The sequence below is a fragment of the Acomys russatus genome, chromosome 29 (assembly GCF_903995435.1).
Source record: "Acomys russatus chromosome 29, mAcoRus1.1, whole genome shotgun sequence".
Classification (NCBI taxonomy): domain Eukaryota; kingdom Metazoa; phylum Chordata; class Mammalia; order Rodentia; family Muridae; genus Acomys; species Acomys russatus.
This window is the reverse complement of record NC_067165.1, coordinates 27,804,394-27,824,912: the sequence shown is the minus strand read 5'-3', so window position 1 is coordinate 27,824,912 and position 20,519 is coordinate 27,804,394. Positions and strand designations below refer to the sequence as shown.

Genomic DNA, 20,519 nt, shown 5'->3' with positions numbered 1-20,519 from the left:
TGATGCTGAGGCCTGCGGAAGATGTTCATTTTAAGTTGTTGCTGTTGCTTGACTTTTAAAAAAAAGATCACCATTAGTGTGCACTGTGGCTTGAAAAGACTCATGTCTGAGAACAAGGGAGTAACGTTAAACTGTTAGACTTAGTTCTGGTGAGAGATGTCAGGTCTATCATTTGCATAGTCACATGCAGGAAAGTTTATAGGCTTGAAAATGAAGCCGGGCGTGGTGGCGCACGCCTTTAATCCCAGCACTCGGGAGGCAGAGGCAGGCGGATCGCTGTGAGTTCGAGGCCAGCCTGGTCTACAAAGTGAGTCCAGGATGGCCAAGGCTACACAGAGAAACCCTGTCTCGAAAAAACCAAAAAAAAAAAAAAAAAAGAAAATGAATGTGCTGTGTGTGGCACACATTGGTGTGCTCAGTTAGATCTTTCAGGGAAAAGGAAGGAGGGAAAAGAATCTCATCAACAGAAGAGTTTAATAGTAAACTCATTTCCCAGTCCAAGTTAAGTGTCATTTTTATGTTGTGTCATAATTAGCTTTAGTAAGATATCCAGAAACATGCCTGGTTACTAGTCAGAGATCAAAGACTAAAGCTCAGGTAAGAGCGATTCTGGGTAGTGCCGAGAGTAGTCTTGCATGGTAGTTAATAGTTAAACCCTGACTGAAGTGAAGTAGACCTCAGAGGCTATGATTAGAGTGTAGAGAAAGGAGCCAGATGGAGCCCTGAACAATGCCTGCAGTCACAGGTGGAGGCAGCCAACGGGGATGGGGAGATGGCACTGGACCAGGAGTGTATATTTCTGGATCCAAAGGGGAAGGGAAAGTAATCTGTATCAAGCTTCTATCAAGGAAAACAGACAGGTGGATTTGTCATGAAGCATTTTTATTGGGATCTTTTATACACAGGGAAAGGAAATGAACAAAGGAACGGTAAGAACACTCCTGTCTCCTCTCCCTGTTTTCCGTCTCATATGGTAGCCCTGGCCAGCCAGAACCTTCCTGATCATCCTGCTGGGCACTGGTCTGAGAGGTGTGTGCCTCCGCATGCAGGCGCTGACCAGGAGAGGTGCCTGCCTCAGCCCAAATTCCCCTGCTTTATACATAGAAGACAGAAGAGAAAAGATGCTGGAATTGGAGAGAAAAAGAAAGCTGGCTTAGTTTATGGAGGCCACTCTGCCCTGCCTGAGAACTTGATTTCAGAGGCTACTGGTGAAGATCTGAATCCTGCAATGGGGATTTCTAGTGCCAGGATGAGGTGCAGAGAGGAGCAGGATTTTTATTATTTATTAAGTTAGCTATAGGTATTTTATCTTCTTTTTGTCTGTTTGGTTTTTGGTTTTTTAAGACAGGGTTTGTCTGTGTAGACCTGGCTGTTGTGGACTCACAGCGATGCTCCTTCCTCTGCCTCTCTGAGTGCTGGGATCACAGGCATGTACCATGACACCCAACTTATCTCTTGGATTTTTAACTGTCTTTAGATTTCACTTGATGGAGCTAGAGAGGTGGCTCAGTGATTAAGAACCCTGGTACTCTTGCTGAGGACCCACACAGTGGAACTCTAGTGCTAGGGGATCCAACACTCTCCTCTGAGACACAAGGCACGTGTGTGATGCACATACATTCAGGCAAAATATTCACATATATAAAGTCAATCTTAAATATAAAAGCAGATTTTACTGCAGAACATAGTAACTATGAGCCCTTTTGGAATTTGTTTGTTTGGGTTTTTTTGTTTTTTGTTTTGTTTTTTTTTTTCCCATGGGTATTTTGTCTGCATGCAGAAATACATGCATCACATGCATACCTGGTGCCATGGACCCCCTGGAACTGGGGTTATATCAGGCGGGAGCTGCAATGTGGGTGCTAGGAATTGAACCCAGGTCCTCTGGAAGAACAGCCAGTGCTCTTAACCACTGAGCCATTTCTCCAATCCCATGTTTTTTAATTGTGTACTTTTGTTTGAGTGGGTGTTTTTGCATCTTGTACCACATGTATGCTGGCTACCTGTAGAAGTCAGAAGAGTATGCTTGGATGGGTGTGGACTACCGTGTAGGGGCTGGAAGTCAAACCCAGGTCCTCCAAAAGAACAGCCAATGGTTTTGTTTTGTTTTTCGAGACAGGGTCTCCTCTGTGTACCCTTGGCTGTCCTGGACTCTGCTTTGTAGACCAGGCAAACCTCGAACTAACAGCGATCCCCCTGCCTCTGCCTCCTGATTGCTGAGATTAAAGGCGTGCGCCACCACTCCCGGCCGACCATCCTAGTCTTATCTCAAACCTCAGACCCTCCTACCTCTGCCTCAGAGTGTTGGTATTACAGGCATGTGCCACCACACGCCATGAAACATTTATTAGGCTTGTCCTAAAGGAAGGACAATGAAGTGATTTCCGTTTCACTTTTTAGAACATTGCATTTGTTTATTCTATATGTGCCTGTGTACATTCTCAAATACCACGCTTTTTTGGAGGTCAGAACAACTTTCTGGAGCGTCCAGTAAGTGGGCCCTAGGGGTCTAATTCACGCCCCTCAGGCTTCCTCCTGCTAAGCTATCTTTCTGGTCTGTATTTCACTTTTGTTTTCCCAGACCTTGTAAGTCACAGATGATGAGATATAAAAGGTGAACTGGAAGGAGCTGTCCCCCAGGGTAACCTGTGGGAATTGCTTGGCTAAGGAGCCATCTAGAGAGCTGCAGAGACTAGGCCAGGGTTTGGTTCCTTGGCTTCTGATGTTGGATGGGAGCAAGCCTGACGTGTATTACACATCTGTTAGTCTGGAACAAAGTATTCTGGTTAATGTTAAGTTAAATCAGAGCCCTACTACTCAGGTATTATACTGTGGTATGGGAAGAGCCTGGGAACACAGGCAGCTCCTCAGGCCACATCCCTGGTCTAATGGTCCTTCTTGTTCTTTCTTCTTTGAGACAATATAATTACATCATTTCCTCCTTTCCCTTCTTCCCTCCACACCTTCCCATTTGCCACCCTCCTTATCTATTTCAATTGCATGGCTTCTTTTTCTTTGTTGTTACATATATATGTATCTATATTGAATAAAAAAAATAGAAAGGAAAAAACATGACTAGTACCAGGTATATTGGACAAGATTTATTACAGAGATGTGGAGAGCAGAGCCCAGAGCAGGGGCATCTGGGAATGAACATGACCAGTTTATGAACTGGGCCTTGTGGGGAGAGGAGAGCACACGGGAACCAGGTGCAGCAGCCAAGAGGATAAAGGTACAAGGAGCTGATAACCAGAATGGTTGGATTGTGTAGGGAAGAGCATCCCAGTACCCTGGACTGGGGAGTTCTGGGTAAGGCGTGAGGTTACAGAAACCCAAACAGGTTTCTACTGTGGCTTCAAGTTCAAGCCAAAATGTCTTCTGGGGGACTCGGTCCTCATTTTTGGTGTGAGCACACACTGTGTCTGGCGCGTTTAGACAAGTCTTCAGTAAGCCTTCATGGAATGTGCGCCATGTGTTGCTACCTAGCTGAGTGCAGCGGCGAGCCTTTTGCTGTCTTTTGGAAAGGATGTGAATGCTTAAAATTTTGAGATATTTAAAGGATTCTAATGATCCTTTTTTGTTGTTTTCATAGTACAAGAGAGCCAGCAGCACTTGTCGTGGGCTTGCTGGTTTGTTTTCTAGGGTAGACAAATACTGGTAGCAGTTTTGATAAGCAGAGGGATGATCTGTTACCTCTACATGCAGTCACAGCTAGAACTGAGCCAGAGTACTCTCCACAGCCTTGAAAAGAAATCCCACCTCCACCTTCACTCTGCCTTGGCTGCTGATCCTGCTCCTAGCAGGGTAGACCATGAATATGAAGCCGTCCTTGTCTAGGGCGCCTGCTGCCTGGCAGAGCCACTCTACCTGTTGGTTTCAGTCACACTGTTCTAGCCTTGATACTGCCTGGTGCCTTCCGGAGCCTGTGCTGCACATTGCTGCATGCTTGTCCCTGGGCCCATTTCCTGTTTCTATTCTAGTCTCTGGTGGCTCAGCTATGCTTCCTGCCTGTGTCTCACACAGATTCTTCTTGCTGGAACCTTTTGTATTCTTTAGAATAACCTCAGCCTGAGAAGCAACTGAGCTTTAATGTGAGGGCTCCCAGTTGCTCAGCCCTAAGAGGAGCGATGGGAAGTAGCCCTTTCCCCTCACCAACTGACTTTGGTTTGTTTTTCAGTGCGTCCTCTACTAGAGGATGCTATGGACCAGACACTTGTATGAAAATGTATGGGGCGGTCTCCCCTCACTGATTAGCTACACTAGGCTGGTAGGCCCACTCCTTCTTGATCTTTTGCAGTCAGTGCTTACAAACATATTTCCTACCTCTGAGGGAGAGGAATGGAATCTTTCTAGTGCAAGCCTAGGTAGATACTGATTCTTGAGAACATAGGGACAGGAAGTTTTCTTGCTTATGTGAGCAGGTCATGTCTTTTTGTTTGGGGTTTTGGTTTTTGGAGACAGGGCCTCTCAGTGTAGCCTTGGCAGACCTAGAGCTCCCTATATAGACATGCTGGCCTCCCGTTCAAACAGACGCCTGTGCCGGATACTACTAAAAGTGCTGGGACTAAAGGCCGTCCACACCAGTTCACGTTTTGTGCATCCCCGTCTGTACACATACACACAACTTCCCACGTACACACAAAAACACATTCTGCCTTAGAATGGGAGAGTTGTAAAAAGGAAAGAAATGAAGGTGACCATCCTAGACAGATATATTTATCTTCCCCCAATAAAAGTGCTTGCTTACCAGAGTCTGCTTTGTGGTTGACTCTGTTCTGTTTCGTGCTTAGCGACTCTGGTGGGGTCACCTGATTATACCAAAGCACAGTAGCTGGAGCTGAACCGGGTGCCTAGGTATGGCTGTAGAGACACAGTCAGTAATGAGGACTTACAAGGAAAGGATCGAGGGACACGATTCAGGTGTAGACTTTAGAAACAGACCAGTTGATGTAAAGTCACTATCAAAATGATTACCCTGATGTTTCCTCTTCCCCCAGATTTGTGATCCCAGAATCCTTAGGGTAGAGTCAAAAGGCAACTGGGCATAGTGGCACACCTTTAATTCTAGCACTTGGGAGGCAGAGGCAAGCAGATCTCCAAGATTGAGGCCAGCCTGGTCTTCAGAATGAGTTTAGGACAGCCAGGGCGACACAGAGAAACCCTGTCTGGAAAACCAAACCAAAACAATATTTTAAAAAAGCAGCCAAGTGGCTACCATCATAGCCAGGACCTAGTTTAAGTAGAGGATGGAGCCAAAATGCTCCTGCAGAAATGAGTAGAGGAGACAGAAATATGATTTCAGGCACACTTTTGAGCTTATCTCAGGAGTGTGCTTTTATTTAACAGAACCTGGACTGTATAGAGAGCTTATCTGTAATGATTTCTTAAAGATGTAGTTTTTTAGCTTTTTAAATTATACAGGTTTGGGGAGGGGGATAAATGGAGACAGAATGAGTATTAACCACACTAACACACACGTGCGCGCACGCACACACAAACACGCGTGATCCAGAAAGAAGGAAGGATTAGAAGATAAGAACTCATGGAGTAGGGGCTGGAGAGATGGCTCAGTGGTTAAGAGCACTGCTTGCTCTTTCAAAAGGACCCGGGTTCAATTCCCAGCACCCACATGACAGCTCACAACTGTCTGTAACTCCAAGATCTAACACTCCCACACGAAAAGACATAAATTAAAATTAAATAAAATTAAAAAAAAAAAAAAAAAAAAAGAACTCATGGAGTAAATGTAAACTTGGGGTCTTCCGAATTCCAATACATTGTTCTTACTCTTGGGACTAGTTTCTGCAAAGAAACAGCAAAAAGATCCTTTAAAAGATGGACCTCAGAGATGGGAAGGGAGCAAGAGAAGAGACTGTGTATTCAGAAACTACTTTGCCTTTCGTGTGAGTTGGTTTGTTTGGTTTTGCTTTGAGGAAGGGAAGAAGGCATGGAAGAGCCTGAGGTTGATGTTTGTAGGCAAAGTAAGAGGCACTGCTGTAGTTTGTAGATTTGGGTCTGCTTCCTCGGAAGATGTGAGCAGCACGTCATGAAATCCTCGGCCAGCTTACAGGTGATTGGTGGCTTTCGTGTCTTGGCTTACCTTCACTCATTTCTTCTTTCTCCCTCTCACTTGATGCTTTTATAACATTCTTCAGAAAATACCAACCAAACACAGAAAACCAAGCTTGAAATATATAGTTACCAAGCTATTTGTGTTTGTCTGGGGCAGTAGGATGGGATGGTCGTGGCTCTGGAAATCAGCAAAGTCTACCTAGAAATACTTTGTTTGTAGAGAAGCCACTAGTACTCCCTTTAGCTAAGTTGAGATTCTGTGGAGCAGTCCAGAGGGAAAGGCCTCTGGGTGGAGTTGTCTCTCCATACCTGGAGACACTTGACATTCCACCTGGAGGTTGTATTGAACCCCAGCGTGTGTTCTGCTGCTGTTTGGGGGACCCAGTACTTGATCCATCAACTCCAGTAGCCTAAGCCCGTTCCATCTTCCCCACATGGTACTAGCACGGAATTGACAAGTATTGTGACATAATCTGTGATTACCATGATTATTCTCTAAGTTGGTAGCTCCCTTCCCTGTTTAACTCTTTTGAAAGGAGGCTGGGAAGCCATGGCCTTTCAAAGGTGGGAACCTAGGGATTGAAAGCGGGAGCTTGAGAATCAGCAATGTTGTCACTTAAGGTCAGCCTTGATGTAGAAGGAGTTCTGACTGTTGTCTACTGAGATGAGTTAAGGTAATTTGCCAATATTTTGGGGACAGGAGAGGAACTAGGTCTTAAATAAAAGAAACCTCATTGAGAGGAAGTAATAAGAATGTTTGGAAAACTTCCCCTCCCCCATGTTGTCTTCTAGAACTTGACAAAGGCTCCCTGCATTGTTCTGATTTAAAGGACACTGATGTTAGTGGCTGCCTTTTCCTCCTTCCTTCCCTCCGAATTTTGTCTGTTCCCCATGACCACATCTACTTGTTCTACCCAGATATTTAGACATTTGTGGAGACTGTGGTAGTGAAGCTCTTTGGCTAATAGGCCCCGACTCTAACTCACATTCAGCACATTGACCATAGTTGCTTTCTGACCACTCTGCTTCTGAGAGGGGAGTCGGGATCTGGAAGCTCAAGTCGGCATCCTCATGTCCTCTTCCCTGCTGCACTTCTTATACCCAGAACTTTCCTTGCTTCTGTGCTTTTTCTTGCTGTCTTGCTTAGGTTCTGGGATCACAACTGATGCTCTTGATGGGACAGGCTTTGTATGGTTGGCTTTCCTTGTTTCCTGGTGGGATTAGACCGGCCCTAGTCCACAAACACAGCCTGCTCCAACGCAGGCCCAGGCCTGTTCCAGACCCCAGACCCCAGACCCCACCCCGAGTCAGATTTAACTAATGATTCAAGAAACACTGTAGATTTCTTTGGCCAAGAGATAGTTACTAAATAGAACATTTCTTTCTGGTCCACATGAGAAGCCTTTGAGGGAGACAAGATCCATGTGTGAGGGGAGATCGAGGTGGCCAAGTAACGTCAGGACCACAACAGACTGGAGAATAAAATTTCAGCTGATTATTGCCCTGTTGGAGTTCTTTTAAATCTCTGGACTTTTACACTGGTCCATAGAGGAATACTGGACACTAGCTTCGCTGAGACTGTGGGTCTTTCCTTGACTTTATGAGGACCTTCCCCATGACTTTGGCTCCTTCCTTTTTACATTTGCCGCCTTTGAGATGGTGTGTAGACTCTTTCTGGGATAAGGACACCTATGGAGACCAGGCTCTCACCTCTCCTTTGTGTTTAATGTTTTATTGGGGCGGGGGCAACATTGTTGAGCACAAACATTCAATATGATTAAACTTCCAACTGAGAAGATATATGGAAGCAATTTATTGACCCTGTGAAATCAATGGCTGCTGCAGTGCCAAGCCACTATTTGCAGGAGCTCCTACCACAGGAATGTAAGGAGCCCAACAGCCTTTACTGTCCTCGCTTTTCACCTTAGCAATGTCCTCAGCCTCCACCCTGAGTCAGACCCACCTCCAGATTTTGCTTAGGTGAGTTAGAACAGCAGATTTTTATTTTATTTTATGATTACAGTGCTCCCTGCCTCCAGCAGCCTCCTCTCCATCCCTTCCTTGCTCTGCTGCACTCCAGTCGGCAGTGCCATGTACCTCACACTGTTTCTAGATATGAGAGTGAGTTCTCTAGGTGGCAGTACCTGTCTGAAGTTCCAAGTATAGAAGGTAGAATAGGGATAGAAAGAAGGTGACCATTAGAGATTGTGTCCACAGGGGATATTTTTGAGACTATTCATCAGACAGCATTTGTCAATCATCTTGTCTTTTATGTGACTGGGATTTTTATGGCCACTGGCTCATGGAGTAAAGAGATTCAATACAGGGCAATCAAGAATTAAGAGCTTTCCTATACAGTGAAGACAATGAACCAGGAAGATGTCTATGGTCTTGACTTACATTAGATGCTATTGTAAAGCCAAGTCCGGCAGTGGACATCCATCTTCTGTAAGCCCACCGTGCGAGCCTGAGCCAGATCAGACAGAGTTCCAGGCCAGCCTGCACAGTGGGTGAGTGTCAGGGTAAAGAGAAGAAAACAGTAAGATAGATGCTCTAACGGAATAGCCAGCAGACCTTATGAGCATAGAAGTGAGCTTTGTTTTTATTTCTGAAATAGAGGTTTCTTTATATCGCTAAGAACAGCCTTGCCCTTGAACATCCATTCCTCCTTTAGACTTTCAAGTACCTGGGGCTGCAGGTACATACTATTGCATCTAGTTTTGAAGTTTCCAAGGTAAAAATCTAAACTAGAATTGTTTCATCTATAACACATTTAAAACAACTGCTCTCCATCCTTGTTCAATAGTTTGGTGACAGAGAACCACACAAAGCCTTGGCTGTCCTGGACTTGCTTTGTAGGCCAGACTGGCCTTGAACTCACAGCAGTCTGCCTGCCTCTGCCTCCAGCACTTTGTGTGAGTGCTCTGTGGCCCTGTTGCTGAGCCTCGCTGTGTCCTGGCTGGGCAAGTGGGGGTTGAATCTTATTTGGTGGCTTCCCTTCAGTAAGGAGCGGAGTTTCTCTCTCTCTCTCTCTCTCTCTCTCTCTCTCTCTCTCTCTCTCTCTCTCTCTCTCTCTCTCTCAAAGATTTATTATTTATGGGGCCTGGAGAGATGGCTCAGGGGTTAAGAACACCCTCTGCTCTTCCAAGAGGTCCTGAGTTCAATTCCCAGCAACCACATGGTGGCTCATAACCATCTATACTGTAATCTGATGCCCTCTTATGGCTTGAAGGCATACATGCAGATAGAGCACTCACAGATAAAATAAATAAATATTTTTTTTTTAAAGATTTATTATTATGTATACAGTGCTCTATCCTTGTGTGTCTGGATCTGTGGGACTAGGCTGGGGTATGGGAACTGACAATTTGCCTGTGTAGGTTTGATTTTTTTTTTTTTTTCCACATTAATCATTTAGAGTTTTCTAATCTAAGACTCATTCAGAGTGTGCAGCTGTAGATATAACTTGTACTGTCCCCTGCCCCCCCCCCCAATGTAGGATTTACCTGGTTCCCTCTCCCATCTTTTTCAAACCCAAAGCCTCCAAGTGAACAATGTCCTTGGCCCTCAGCTGATTATAATGGATGTTCTTTACCTCCCAGTAACAACACAAGCCAGGCAAAGACTCTTCACAGCTAAGTAGATCGATGCAAGAACTCCAGTAATATACATATACATATACATATACATATACATATACATATACATATATATATATATACCTGCCAGGGTATCTTTCTTGCATAGTTCTGTGTGTCTGTCATCTATCTGCCTTCTCTCTTTAACCCTAACGGCTTCACCAGGCAGCTGGCTCATGGTGGATCTTGTGGGATTTTGTTGTTGTTGTTTCCCCCTTGGAGAGCGCAGCCCCCAACCTCCGCCATGAGGTATGGACTGTGATTTCAGGCACGTTTTTTTTGCGGTGTGAAGAGAAGGTGTCAGCTGCTGAATTCTGTTTGTCAGCAGAGCCTGACAAACACATGCTGGCACACTCTAGGCTGGGCAGCCAATCACAGCTGGAACAGCTATCGTCATGGAGTCCCGATGGGCTTCCTCTATCAGGTCACATCCCAAAATAACATTGGGCAGTATTTCAAGTGAAGAAATGAAGGCTTTCGGGGCTGTAGCCAGCCTGGAGTGTGAGATTCTGTGTGAAATATTTGGACCCGCTCCAGCGCTTTTGATCTGCATGGTAGATGAGCAATAAAATCCATGAAACACGTTGGAAACACGTGAGGAAATTCTTCTGGCCCTGCTGCTTCCTTGGAACTGGCAAGGGCACTGAGCGGGCTGATCCTCGCTTCCCATCTCTCAGCAGGATTATGCTTGGAAAAGAGCAGACCCAGGGAGAAGCTTCCCACTAAAAAGGCCTTGCTGCAGCTCCCCTGGCAACTAGATGGGTCCTTTTGGGAGAGTTTTGAGAACATGGGGTCTAAAATGCTAAAGGCAGCCCCTGCTGGGGAAAACAGGGGCTTAGACTGATGAAAACTTTAAGTGTGTTGTAGGAACTAGGCTTGTTAGCTATACTGAAGGTCTGACTCAACAGCCAGACGTCAGCTTCGTGTGAAACAGAAGACCTGAAAAACTGCATTTTTGTGGAGTAGAAAGCAGAGGTGTGTCCCAAGCAGTAAAGGGCCATGAAGGTCGGGGCCAAGCTTGTCCTGGACAACAGGGATGACTTGGGAGGCAGCTTTTGGAGACGTAAACCTTTATATCCAAATAAAAACAAAAGCACTTACCATGTGATTAAACCCCAGGACTGGTAAATATGCCTCGCATTTCCTGCTGCTTGGGTTCTGTATGTTTATCTTTGTTATGTTTGTTTTCCATTGAAAACAGGTTTAATTTGTGTGTATGTGGCGGATGCATGTGAGGGGGTGTGTGTGTGTTCACATATGGAGACAGGGAAGTCAGAGGAGGACATTGAATGTCCTGCTGTACTGAGTCTCTGGCTGAACCTGGAGCTTGACGGATTTCAGTTCACTTAGGCCGGCTAGCTAACAAGCGCCAGCAATCCTCTTTGCTCCCCAGCCCTGGGGACACAGGTGCCTGTGGTCAGGTCATTCCTAGCTTTAATATGGGTGCTAGGGATCCAGGCTCAAGTCTTATCCCACCCATTGGACCATCTCCCCAGCTGTCACTTTAGTTTGTTTGTTTGTTTTTTAATTTATTATTTTCTCGAGAGTTTTCTTGTGTGGCTCTCACTGACCGGGAACTCTGTAGACCAGACTGGCCTCAAACTGACAGATCCGCTTGTCCCTGCCTTTCAAATGCTGAAACTAAAGGTGTATGCCACCTCTACCCAGCATATATTTTTTATTCTAGGATATATTGTAGCTGGTCTTTTGGCCTTAATGGTATTGTACTAGTGGATTTTGTGAGCATGCCCCACCAGTGTCTTGTCCGGTCCTCTTGTTGTACAAGCAAAAGAATGGAAGCATAGCTTGTTTGCCAGATTTCCCAAAAGCACAAATAATAATCACCTAAAGCTGATGTTTCTTTGGGTTTTTTGGTTTTGTTTTTTCTTTCTCTTTTCTTTCTGTTTGTTTGTTTGTAGGCCAAGTTGGCCTTGAACTCACAGAAATTCACTTGCCTCTGTTTCCCCAAGTATGGGGATCACAGGTGTGCACCACTGTCACCTGCCAAGTTTCTTAACTTAAAATCTGTCATGGTTTTCCCTAGTTCGTACAGTGCTAGCGCATAATGAGAAGTGAGTGAGGCTTGGTATGAGGTCTTCTGCCTTGGTCACACTTAGTGCACGTGACTTGGCTGTGTAACTTAGTCGTAATAGTGTGTACAACCAAGACTTCCAAAAAAGTCAAAACAGAAAATTCCAGCCTGGTCTACAGAGTGAGTTCCAGGGCAGCCAAGGCTACACAAAGAACTCTTTCTCAAAAAGAAAGAAGGAAGAAAAGAAAATCCCAGACTGAGCCAGGTGTGGTGGCTTTTGTCTGTACCCTAGCACTTGGAAGATAGAGGCAGGAGGATCAGAAATTCAAAGTCAAAAAAAAAAAAAGAAAGAAAGAAATTCAAAGTCACCGTTAGTCCGAGTCTAACCTGAACTGCATGAAACACTATCTCCAGAGTAAGACCCAGGTGCAGTGGTATACCTCTGTACACCTAGCACTTGAGAAATAAGAGGCAGGAGGGTGAAAAGGTTCAGGGTCTGCCTTTGATACATCATAAGTTTGAGGCTAACCTGGGCTATAAGAGACCATCTCAAATAATGAGGAGGAAGAAACAGATAGTGGTGGTCGTGTTAGATGGAGAGTGACAGAATGAAACAAAGAGTACCTTGCACATAACAGATGGCTCAAACGGTAGCTATTGTTAATATTGAATAATAAGAGGAAATAAAATTTTTGGCCTTTCTCATTCTTTTTTGGTTTTTCAACACACTGTTTCTCTGTGTAAATCCCTGCCTGTCCTGGACTCCCTTTGTAGACTAGGCTGGCCTCAAACTCACAGAGATCTGCCTGCTTCTATCTCCCAGTGCTGGGATTAAAAGCGTGTGCTACTACAGCTGGCTTGACAATGGCAGCTTTAACAGGAGCAAAGACAGCTGTGTGTGCTGGCGCACGCCTCTAATCCCAGCACTCTGGAGGCAGAGGCAGGCGGATCACTGTGAGTTCAAGGCCAGCCTAGTCTACAAAGAGAGTCCAGGACAGCCAAGGCTACACAAAGAAACCCTGTCTCAGGAATAAAAAAAAAAGGACTATAGTGCATAAGGGAATATACTGGTGCCTAGAACAAAACATTGACTTTGTTCAGTTGTCAAAATTCTGTCCATACCTGTCTCTTACAGTTCAGGACTTGGAAATTTAGTGCCAGACCTTCTTGGCATTTAAGAAATTCTCTTTCCCATATCCCATGTCCTTTTCTTACCATCCCCACCTGACACGCACCCCAATATAATGAAAAGGTTTGGATAGAAAGAGTCCTTAATAAATGGAGGTTGCAGCTGGGCGGTGGTGGCGCACACCTTTAATCCCAGCACTCAGGAGGCAGAGGCAGGTGGATCACTGTGAGTTTGAGGCCAGCCTGGTCTACAAGGTGAGTCCAGGACAGCCAAGGCTACACAGAGAGACCCTGTCTCAAAAAACTAAAAAAATAAAAAATAAACAAATTAATGAAGGTTGCAATAATGTAAAGAAGGGACTGGAAAGATGGCTCAGCAGTTAAGAACACTGGTTGCTCTTCCAGAGGACCCTGGTTCAATTCCCAGCACTTATGGCAGTTCATAACTGTCTGTAACTCCATTTCCAGGAGATCCGACACTCTCACACAGACATACATGTAGGCAAACCACAAATGCGGACAAAGAATAAAAAGGAAACATTAACCACACAGACACATGTGTGTACACAATAATATGAGGGAGGGGGCTTCCTGGCAGTACTTTGTAGTTCCCATTGGATTGGGCCTTAATTGTCACTGAAAGAGGCATTTTCTCCTTGTTGTGGAAGAGAGAGAAGATAAACTGCCAGATTTTATTGGGATAGAATACACCATAGACCCAAAAACTAATAGCTAGCCCAGTTACCTGTTTTTATAAATAAAACTTTATTGATACGTGCATATTTTTTAACATTTGTTGCTGCTTTTGAGATAGGCTTCAGTCAGTTGGTGGCAAGGTAGCAGAGAGCTGACTGGTTTATTGTGTTTTGTTTTGTTGAGATAGGGTCTTAGAACTCACTTAATAGATGAGACTGGCACCAAAATCGTATGAAGTCTAAAAGGCCTACCAAATCACAAGTTTATCCTTAATGAAGTTTGCTATATGCAAGCTAGTTATATGACCAAACATACATACTTTATTTGCCCTCCTTTTACTAATTTATGTCCTTGTGTGTGTGTCTGTGTGTGTGTGTGTGTTTCAGGATCTCTCTGGTTCAATAGATGATCTCCCCATGGGGACAGAAGGAGCTCTGAGTCCTGGCGTGAGCACATCAGGGATTTCCAGCAGCCAAGGAGAGCAGAGTAATCCAGCTCAGTCTCCTTTTTCTCCTCATACCTCCCCTCACCTGCCTGGCATCCGAGGCCCGTCCCCATCCCCTGTTGGCTCGCCTGCCAGCGTCGCTCAGTCTCGCTCAGGACCACTCTCGCCTGCTGCAGTGCCAGGTACCTCAAGGACTGGCTTTGGGAGGAGGGAATGCTGCTGGTTTGCTGAGAGGGGGGAGCTTCGATTCATGCCTGCGTTCTTCCCCTTCACACTTGAGGAAGGGAGGGGCCCAGGGTATGGATACTTCCTTCTATGTGACATGGGAAATGGTTGGCCATTTACAGCACCAAAGTCACCCCTTAGCTAGATGTGCAGGCTGAGCCAAGGTTTGCTTACTTTTTTTTTGTCTGGAACAGGCAACCAGATGCCACCTCGGCCACCCAGTGGCCAGTCAGACAGCATCATGCATCCTTCCATGAACCAATCAAGCATTGCCCAAGATCGAGGTGAGAGCACCACTGACATTGTGACATGATGTTGTCAGCTACAAATATGCTGGGCCAAATTAATAGCTGTCCCATGGCTGCAGTACATGGCAGTAAAGTATTGGTGTTTGTGCCCTGTGCAATAACTTTTGGAGAACCACGTGGCAGAAAGCTTAGAATAAAACCAGCAACAGACGGTGTCAGTCTAGTGAGCATGGCCATGTTTGCTTCCCCCAGCAGTCCTTCTCCATACCACAGTGCCTACCCGCGTTTTGGTAGCTTGCACCATCCATTGTGCCTAATTTAGTAAGCATTTTCTGAAGACAAAGCATTAGCTGCTTTACTCATTAAATCATTCACACTGTGTTCTATTGTTATTTGGGGGGGGTTGTTATTGTGGTGGGTTTTTTTGTTTTGTTTTTAAAGATTTATTTATTATGTATACAGTGTGTATTAGATCACATTATAGATGGTTGGAAGCCACCATGTGCATGCTGGGAATTGAACTTAGGACTTCTGGAGGAGCAGTCAGTGCTCGTAACTGATGAGCCGTCTCTCCGGCCCTTGTTTTATTTTTGGTTTTTTTGTCATTGCTTTTTATCTTTTCAGTTTTCTATTTAGTATTAAAGTTAATTGGGGCATTGGTGGCACATGCACTGGGGAGGCAGAGGCAGATAGATCTCTCTTGAGTTCTAGGCCAGCCTGGTCTACTGGATGAGTTCCAGGACAGTCAGAGCTACACAGAGAAACCTTGTCTCCAGAAAACAAAGCAACAACAGTTTAATATGTATATGCCCTGTGTAAATGGCACATCACTTTTAAGATAATTGAAGGGGCAAATGAGAGCAGATTCCATGCAACAATGTCCCAGCAGAGTAGGACGACCAGTCATTACCATTGCACTGAGCAGATAAATATATGGATACTTTCCACAAATAGGTTATATGCAGAGGAACCCCCAGATGCCCCAGTACACTTCCCCTCAGCCCGGCTCGGCCTTATCTCCACGTCAGCCTTCTGGAGGACAGATGCACACAAGCATGGGCTCCTACCAGCAGAACTCCATGGGGGGCTATGGCCCCCAAGGGAGCCAGTATGGCCCACAAGGTAAGGATGCTACCGTATTGTAGCTAGAGATGAGAGGGAATAACTAATATGTTTAACAGCAGGGTTAAAAGAGCAGGACTGTTGTCAACACACACTTACCCAGCCTAGACCCTGCAGTAGAATGGGCAAGGTTCCATCTTGTCTTAAGTCGGTCACCTTGAAAAGGCCTTTGGGCCAGCACAATAGCTTGTCAGGTAAAGACACGGCACCATGAGCAGTAACAGAGCCAGCCACTTTCTGTGCTGGGCAGTCATGCTGTACTGTGGCTCAGTGATACAACACATACCTACTGTGCACATGGCCTGGATTCAATCCCCAACACACCCCATCCCCAAACGGGGCAGGAAGGGGAGGAGGGCGCAGGGCAACAGAGGCCCACCTTCGCATGTTTCTAACCTCCCCTGCTACTTTTTTTTGTTTTTTTTTTGTTTTTAAGCCATGGAGTTGTTGAATTTCCCGATCAAAATATTGATAGGTTCTCATTGTTTGGAGTTTTAAAGTTGAGAAATACTAGGGCTGGCTAACCAAGACTGTGTCCTCTTTCCCTCCCCTCAGGAGGCTACCCAAGGCAGCCTAACTACAATGCCTTGCCCAACGCCAACTACCCCAGTGCAGGCATGGCTGGAAGCATGAATCCTATGGGTGCTGGAGGTCAGATGCACGGGCAGCCTGGAATCCCGCCGTACGGCACACTCCCTCCAGGGAGAATGGCTCATGCATCTATGGGCAACAGGCCTTATGGCCCTAATATGGCCAATATGCCACCTCAGGTTGGGTCAGGGATGTGTCCTCCACCAGGGGGGATGAACCGGAAAACTCAAGAATCTGCTGTTGCCATGCATGTTCCTGCCAACTCTATCCAAAACAGGTAAGGTCCGGGAAGTGAAGGACGGCCGTGTGCCCTTCTCATCCTAAAGCAGAACGTGTGCACGCATGCACAGATGAGGCTGCCTGGTGGGTTGGTTTTTGGAGAGCTCTTCTGAGCACTATGCTTTCTTTTGGGGGGTGGGTGATGGTTCAAAACAGGGTTTCTCTGTGCAGCCCTGGCTGTCCTGGACTCACTTTGTAGACCAGGCTGGCCTTGAATTCAGAGTCACCTGCCTCTGCTTCCCTTAGTGCTGATAGCACAGGTGTGCGCCACCACACCTGGATGCACTATGTTTTCTTATAATTTATACATACACATATACAAATGTGCTAATTCCTAAGATGTCTGAGTAAAACTGTGTATGACAGGGTATCATGGTTGTTATTATTTATAGTCTTGCTACTTGGGATTCTGGGAAAGAAAGGATGGGAGCAGAGAGAGCAGGCAAGTCTGGTTGGGCTATTTAGTGTTTAGCATGACAAATAAGTGTTAAAATTAAACATGTCCTATAGGCCTTATGCCATAAAGAGGGCTTTTTAAATAGAAATATAGCAACTTTAGAGGTTGTTTACAGGAAAGTGATATTTATGTAACACCGTAATACCCCTTCAAACTAAGCTAGGGTTGTGATTGTTACACGAAACTCAGATCTTCCTTGAACTTTTTGTGAAGAATAATAATAACTAGCTGGGCGTGGTGGCGCACGCCTTTAATCCCAGCACTCGGGAGGCAGAGGCAGGCGGATCGCTGTGAGTTCAAAGCCAGCCTGGTCTACAAAGTGAGCCCAGGACAGCCAGGGCTACACAGAGAAACCCTGTCTCTGGGGGCTTTTTAAAACAAAAACAAAAGGAAGAATAACTAGATGTAGCCTGGGTCAATTTTGAGGGAGTTAGACTTTTTCTACTCTTAGTTATAGACTCAAACAACTGTATTTAACTCATCCCCACATGTAAAAGTTAAATGTGTCTCTAATTTTTCTTCTTTAATTTCCATCTTCTTCCTTAGGCCACCAGGCTACCCTAATATGAATCAAGGGGGCATGATGGGAACTGGACCTCCCTATGGACAGGGGATTAACAGTATGGCTGGCATGATCAACCCTCAGGGACCCCCATATCCTATGGGTGGAGCCATGGCCAACAATTCAGCAGGTAACTATAATCCATTGAAGATTTCTTCAAGAATGATCTTCAAGCAGGCGTGGTGGCGCACGCCTTTAACTACCCCAGCACTCGGGAGGCAGAGGCAGGCGGGTCGCTGTGAGTTCGAGGCCAGCCTGGTCTACAAAGTGAGTCCAGGACAGTTAAGGCTACACAGAGAAACCCTGTCTGGGGGGGTGGAGAGGAATGATCTTAAAGTTTTAGCAAAATCATTGCATTTGATATTTTTCTTTTCTTTTTACAGGGATGGCAGCCAGCCCAGAGATGATGGGCCTAGGGGATGTTAAGTTAACTCCAGCCACGAAAATGAACAACAAGGCAGACGGGACGCCCAAGACAGAGTCAAAATCTAAGGTGATGATTTCTGTCTTGAGTCCTTTCAACTTTGTGTCTTCACTGAAAGATAAGAAGGAAAAATGTGAGCTAGGCATGGTGGCGCATGCCTTTAATCCTAGCACTTGGGAGGCAAAGACAGGCAGGTCTCTGAGTTCCAGGCCAGCCTGGACTACAAAGAGAGTTCCAGGACAGCCAAGGCTATTACACAGGGAAACCGTGTCTCGAAAAACAACAAAGCAAAATGTCATTCTGAGCATAGCATGAAGGTACATGTCTTCAATCCCAGCAGAGGCAGATACATCTCTGAGCTCAAGACAGCCATGATTACATAGACTAAGAGGAAGTATTAGTATTAGTATTAGTATTTTGTTGTTGTTTGTTTTGTTTTGTTTTTTGAGGCAGGGGTTCTCTGTGTAGCCTTTGGCTGTCCTGGGCTTGCGTTTTAGACCAGGCTGTTCACAGAGACCCGCCTGCCTCTGCCTCTTGAGTGCTGAGAATATAGGCATATAGGCATGCATCACCACGCCTGGCTAATCAGGGTTGTTGTTGTTGTTGTTTTGTTTTTTAATGTACATTTATTATAACAATGATAATAAAATAAACTGATTATTTAAGAAAAGGAATAAAGGAGCTAGGGTAAGCATGGGAGGTGGTGCATACCTATAGTCCCATCACTCAGAAGGCAGAGCAGGAAGATCTCTGAGTTAATAAGCACAGCCAGGGCTACCCCAGAGAAACCCAGGCTCAAAAAAACAAAAGCAAAAACTTAATTAAGGGTTTGGAAAATGCCTCAGTGATTAGGAGCACTGGCTGCTCTTCGAGAGGACCTATGTCCAATTCCAACACCCGCAAGGCAACTCAAACTGTTAACTCCAACTCCAAGAGATCAACCCACTGTCGTCAGGTCTTAGAAGCACCAGACACTTGTAGTGCACAGGCATACCCACAGAAAAACCAGCATTTCCATGAATCAATTTTTAAATTTTAATATTAAAAAACAGTGCCCAGTGTTGGTGGGGCATGCCTTTAATCCCAGTATTAGAGAGGCAAAGGCAGGCAGATCTGAGTTCGAGGCCCGCCTGCTCTACAAGGTAAGTCCAGGCAGCCAAGACTGTTACACAGAGAAACTGTATCTCAGGTAGAAAAAACAAGCAAACAAACAACAACAAACTTTTATTTTTTATTTTTTACTTTTTTTTTTTTTTTTTTTTTAAATCAGTTCCTTCTTTTATTAACTCATACACAACTACTTGTCTCTGGTTTTTGTTGAAGCAGTAAGGTCAGACAAACACTTCTTGCCACAGTAATGTCTGTCAAAGTGGCTAGCCATGAACACTCCAGCACCCTGTTCATCAGAAGGACACTCTCGACAAAGTCGGCTAATTTTGCCATTTTCATCCACCTTATAGTATTTCAGCACACAGCCAACTTCACACCTTCCTTCTCCTCTTATGCCTTATTCTTCTCTTGGGAGGGTGTAAGACTTCTTCCTTTCTTAGCACACCTCCATGAAGTCTCAGCCAACCAAGATGGAGGGTGGACTCCTTCTCTGAATGTTGTTGTAGTCTGACAAAGTGCGGGGCCGGCCATCTTCCAGCGCTTACCAGCAAAGATCAACCTCTGGTGATCAGAAGGAATTCCTTCCTTATCCTGGATCTTGGCCTTTACATTTTTTATAGTATCCGAGGGTTCAACCTCTAGCATGATGGTCTTTCCCGTAAGGGTCTTCACAAAAATCTGCATCTTGGCGGTGGCTCCACCGCAGATGGTGGATCGGAAAGCAACAACAAACTTTTAAATATAAAAACAATCACTAGAGCTGGGTGTGGTGGCACACGCCTTCAACCCCAGCACTGAGGAGGCAGAGGCAGGTGGATTGCTGTGAGTTTAAGGCCAGCCTGATCTACAAAGTGAATCCAGGACAGCCAAGGCTACACAGAGAAACCCTGTCTCGAAAAACAAAAAGCAAAAACAAACAAAACACCCGATCTATATGTCTCAGTTAGAGCAACCGTTCTGAAGCTATGGACCTTCCCAATGGGCTTTACACCTTTACTATCGAATACACATTTAAAAATCAATAGTGGCTAAGATATCATCTCTGAGAGACCAAAGCAGGAAAGTTTTATAAGCAGTGCAGGCTCTAGGAGGCTGCTTTTCGCAAATGGAGGGAGTAGGCGGAGAGGAAGGGAGCTTTGTCACCCCGGTAGCGGTAGGTAAGGGAGCTTTGGCATCCAGTAGTCGTAGGTTTTGGCTTCACTGACCTCTGATTTTGATGCACCCTCCAGAAATCCAGCTCTTCTACCACCACCAACGAGAAGATCACAAAGCTGTATGAGCTGGGTGGGGAGCCCGAAAGGAAGATGTGGGTGGACCGGTACCTGGCCTTCACAGAGGAGAAGGCCATGGGCATGACAAACCTGCCTGCCGTGGGTAGGAAGCCTCTGGACCTCTACCGCCTCTATGTGTCTGTGAAGGAGATAGGTGGACTGACTCAGGTAAGTGCCAGACAGCTGACTTCTCATGGTGTCATGCATCTCACAGGGGCT

At 45.5% G+C, this 20,519-nt stretch overlaps 1 protein-coding gene and 1 pseudogene across 2 annotated transcripts in view; one reads left to right on the top strand and one right to left on the bottom strand.

The window, feature by feature from the left end:
• Positions 1-20,519, top strand: part of Arid1a (AT-rich interaction domain 1A) — a 76,262-nt gene that overhangs the window by 41,323 nt on the left and 14,420 nt on the right. For both annotated transcript variants that reach the window (XM_051171897.1, XM_051171898.1), the window contains exons 5-11: positions 13,953-14,193; positions 14,431-14,520; positions 15,439-15,606; positions 16,162-16,474; positions 17,480-17,625; positions 17,879-17,988; positions 20,259-20,468. In XM_051171897.1, the coding sequence (XP_051027854.1) occupies positions 13,953-14,193; positions 14,431-14,520; positions 15,439-15,606; positions 16,162-16,474; positions 17,480-17,625; positions 17,879-17,988; positions 20,259-20,468 (1,278 nt within the window). The remainder of the gene's footprint in view (positions 1-13,952; positions 14,194-14,430; positions 14,521-15,438; positions 15,607-16,161; positions 16,475-17,479; positions 17,626-17,878; positions 17,989-20,258; positions 20,469-20,519) is intronic.
• LOC127211910 (ubiquitin-40S ribosomal protein S27a-like) lies at positions 18,768-19,748 on the bottom strand (annotated as a pseudogene).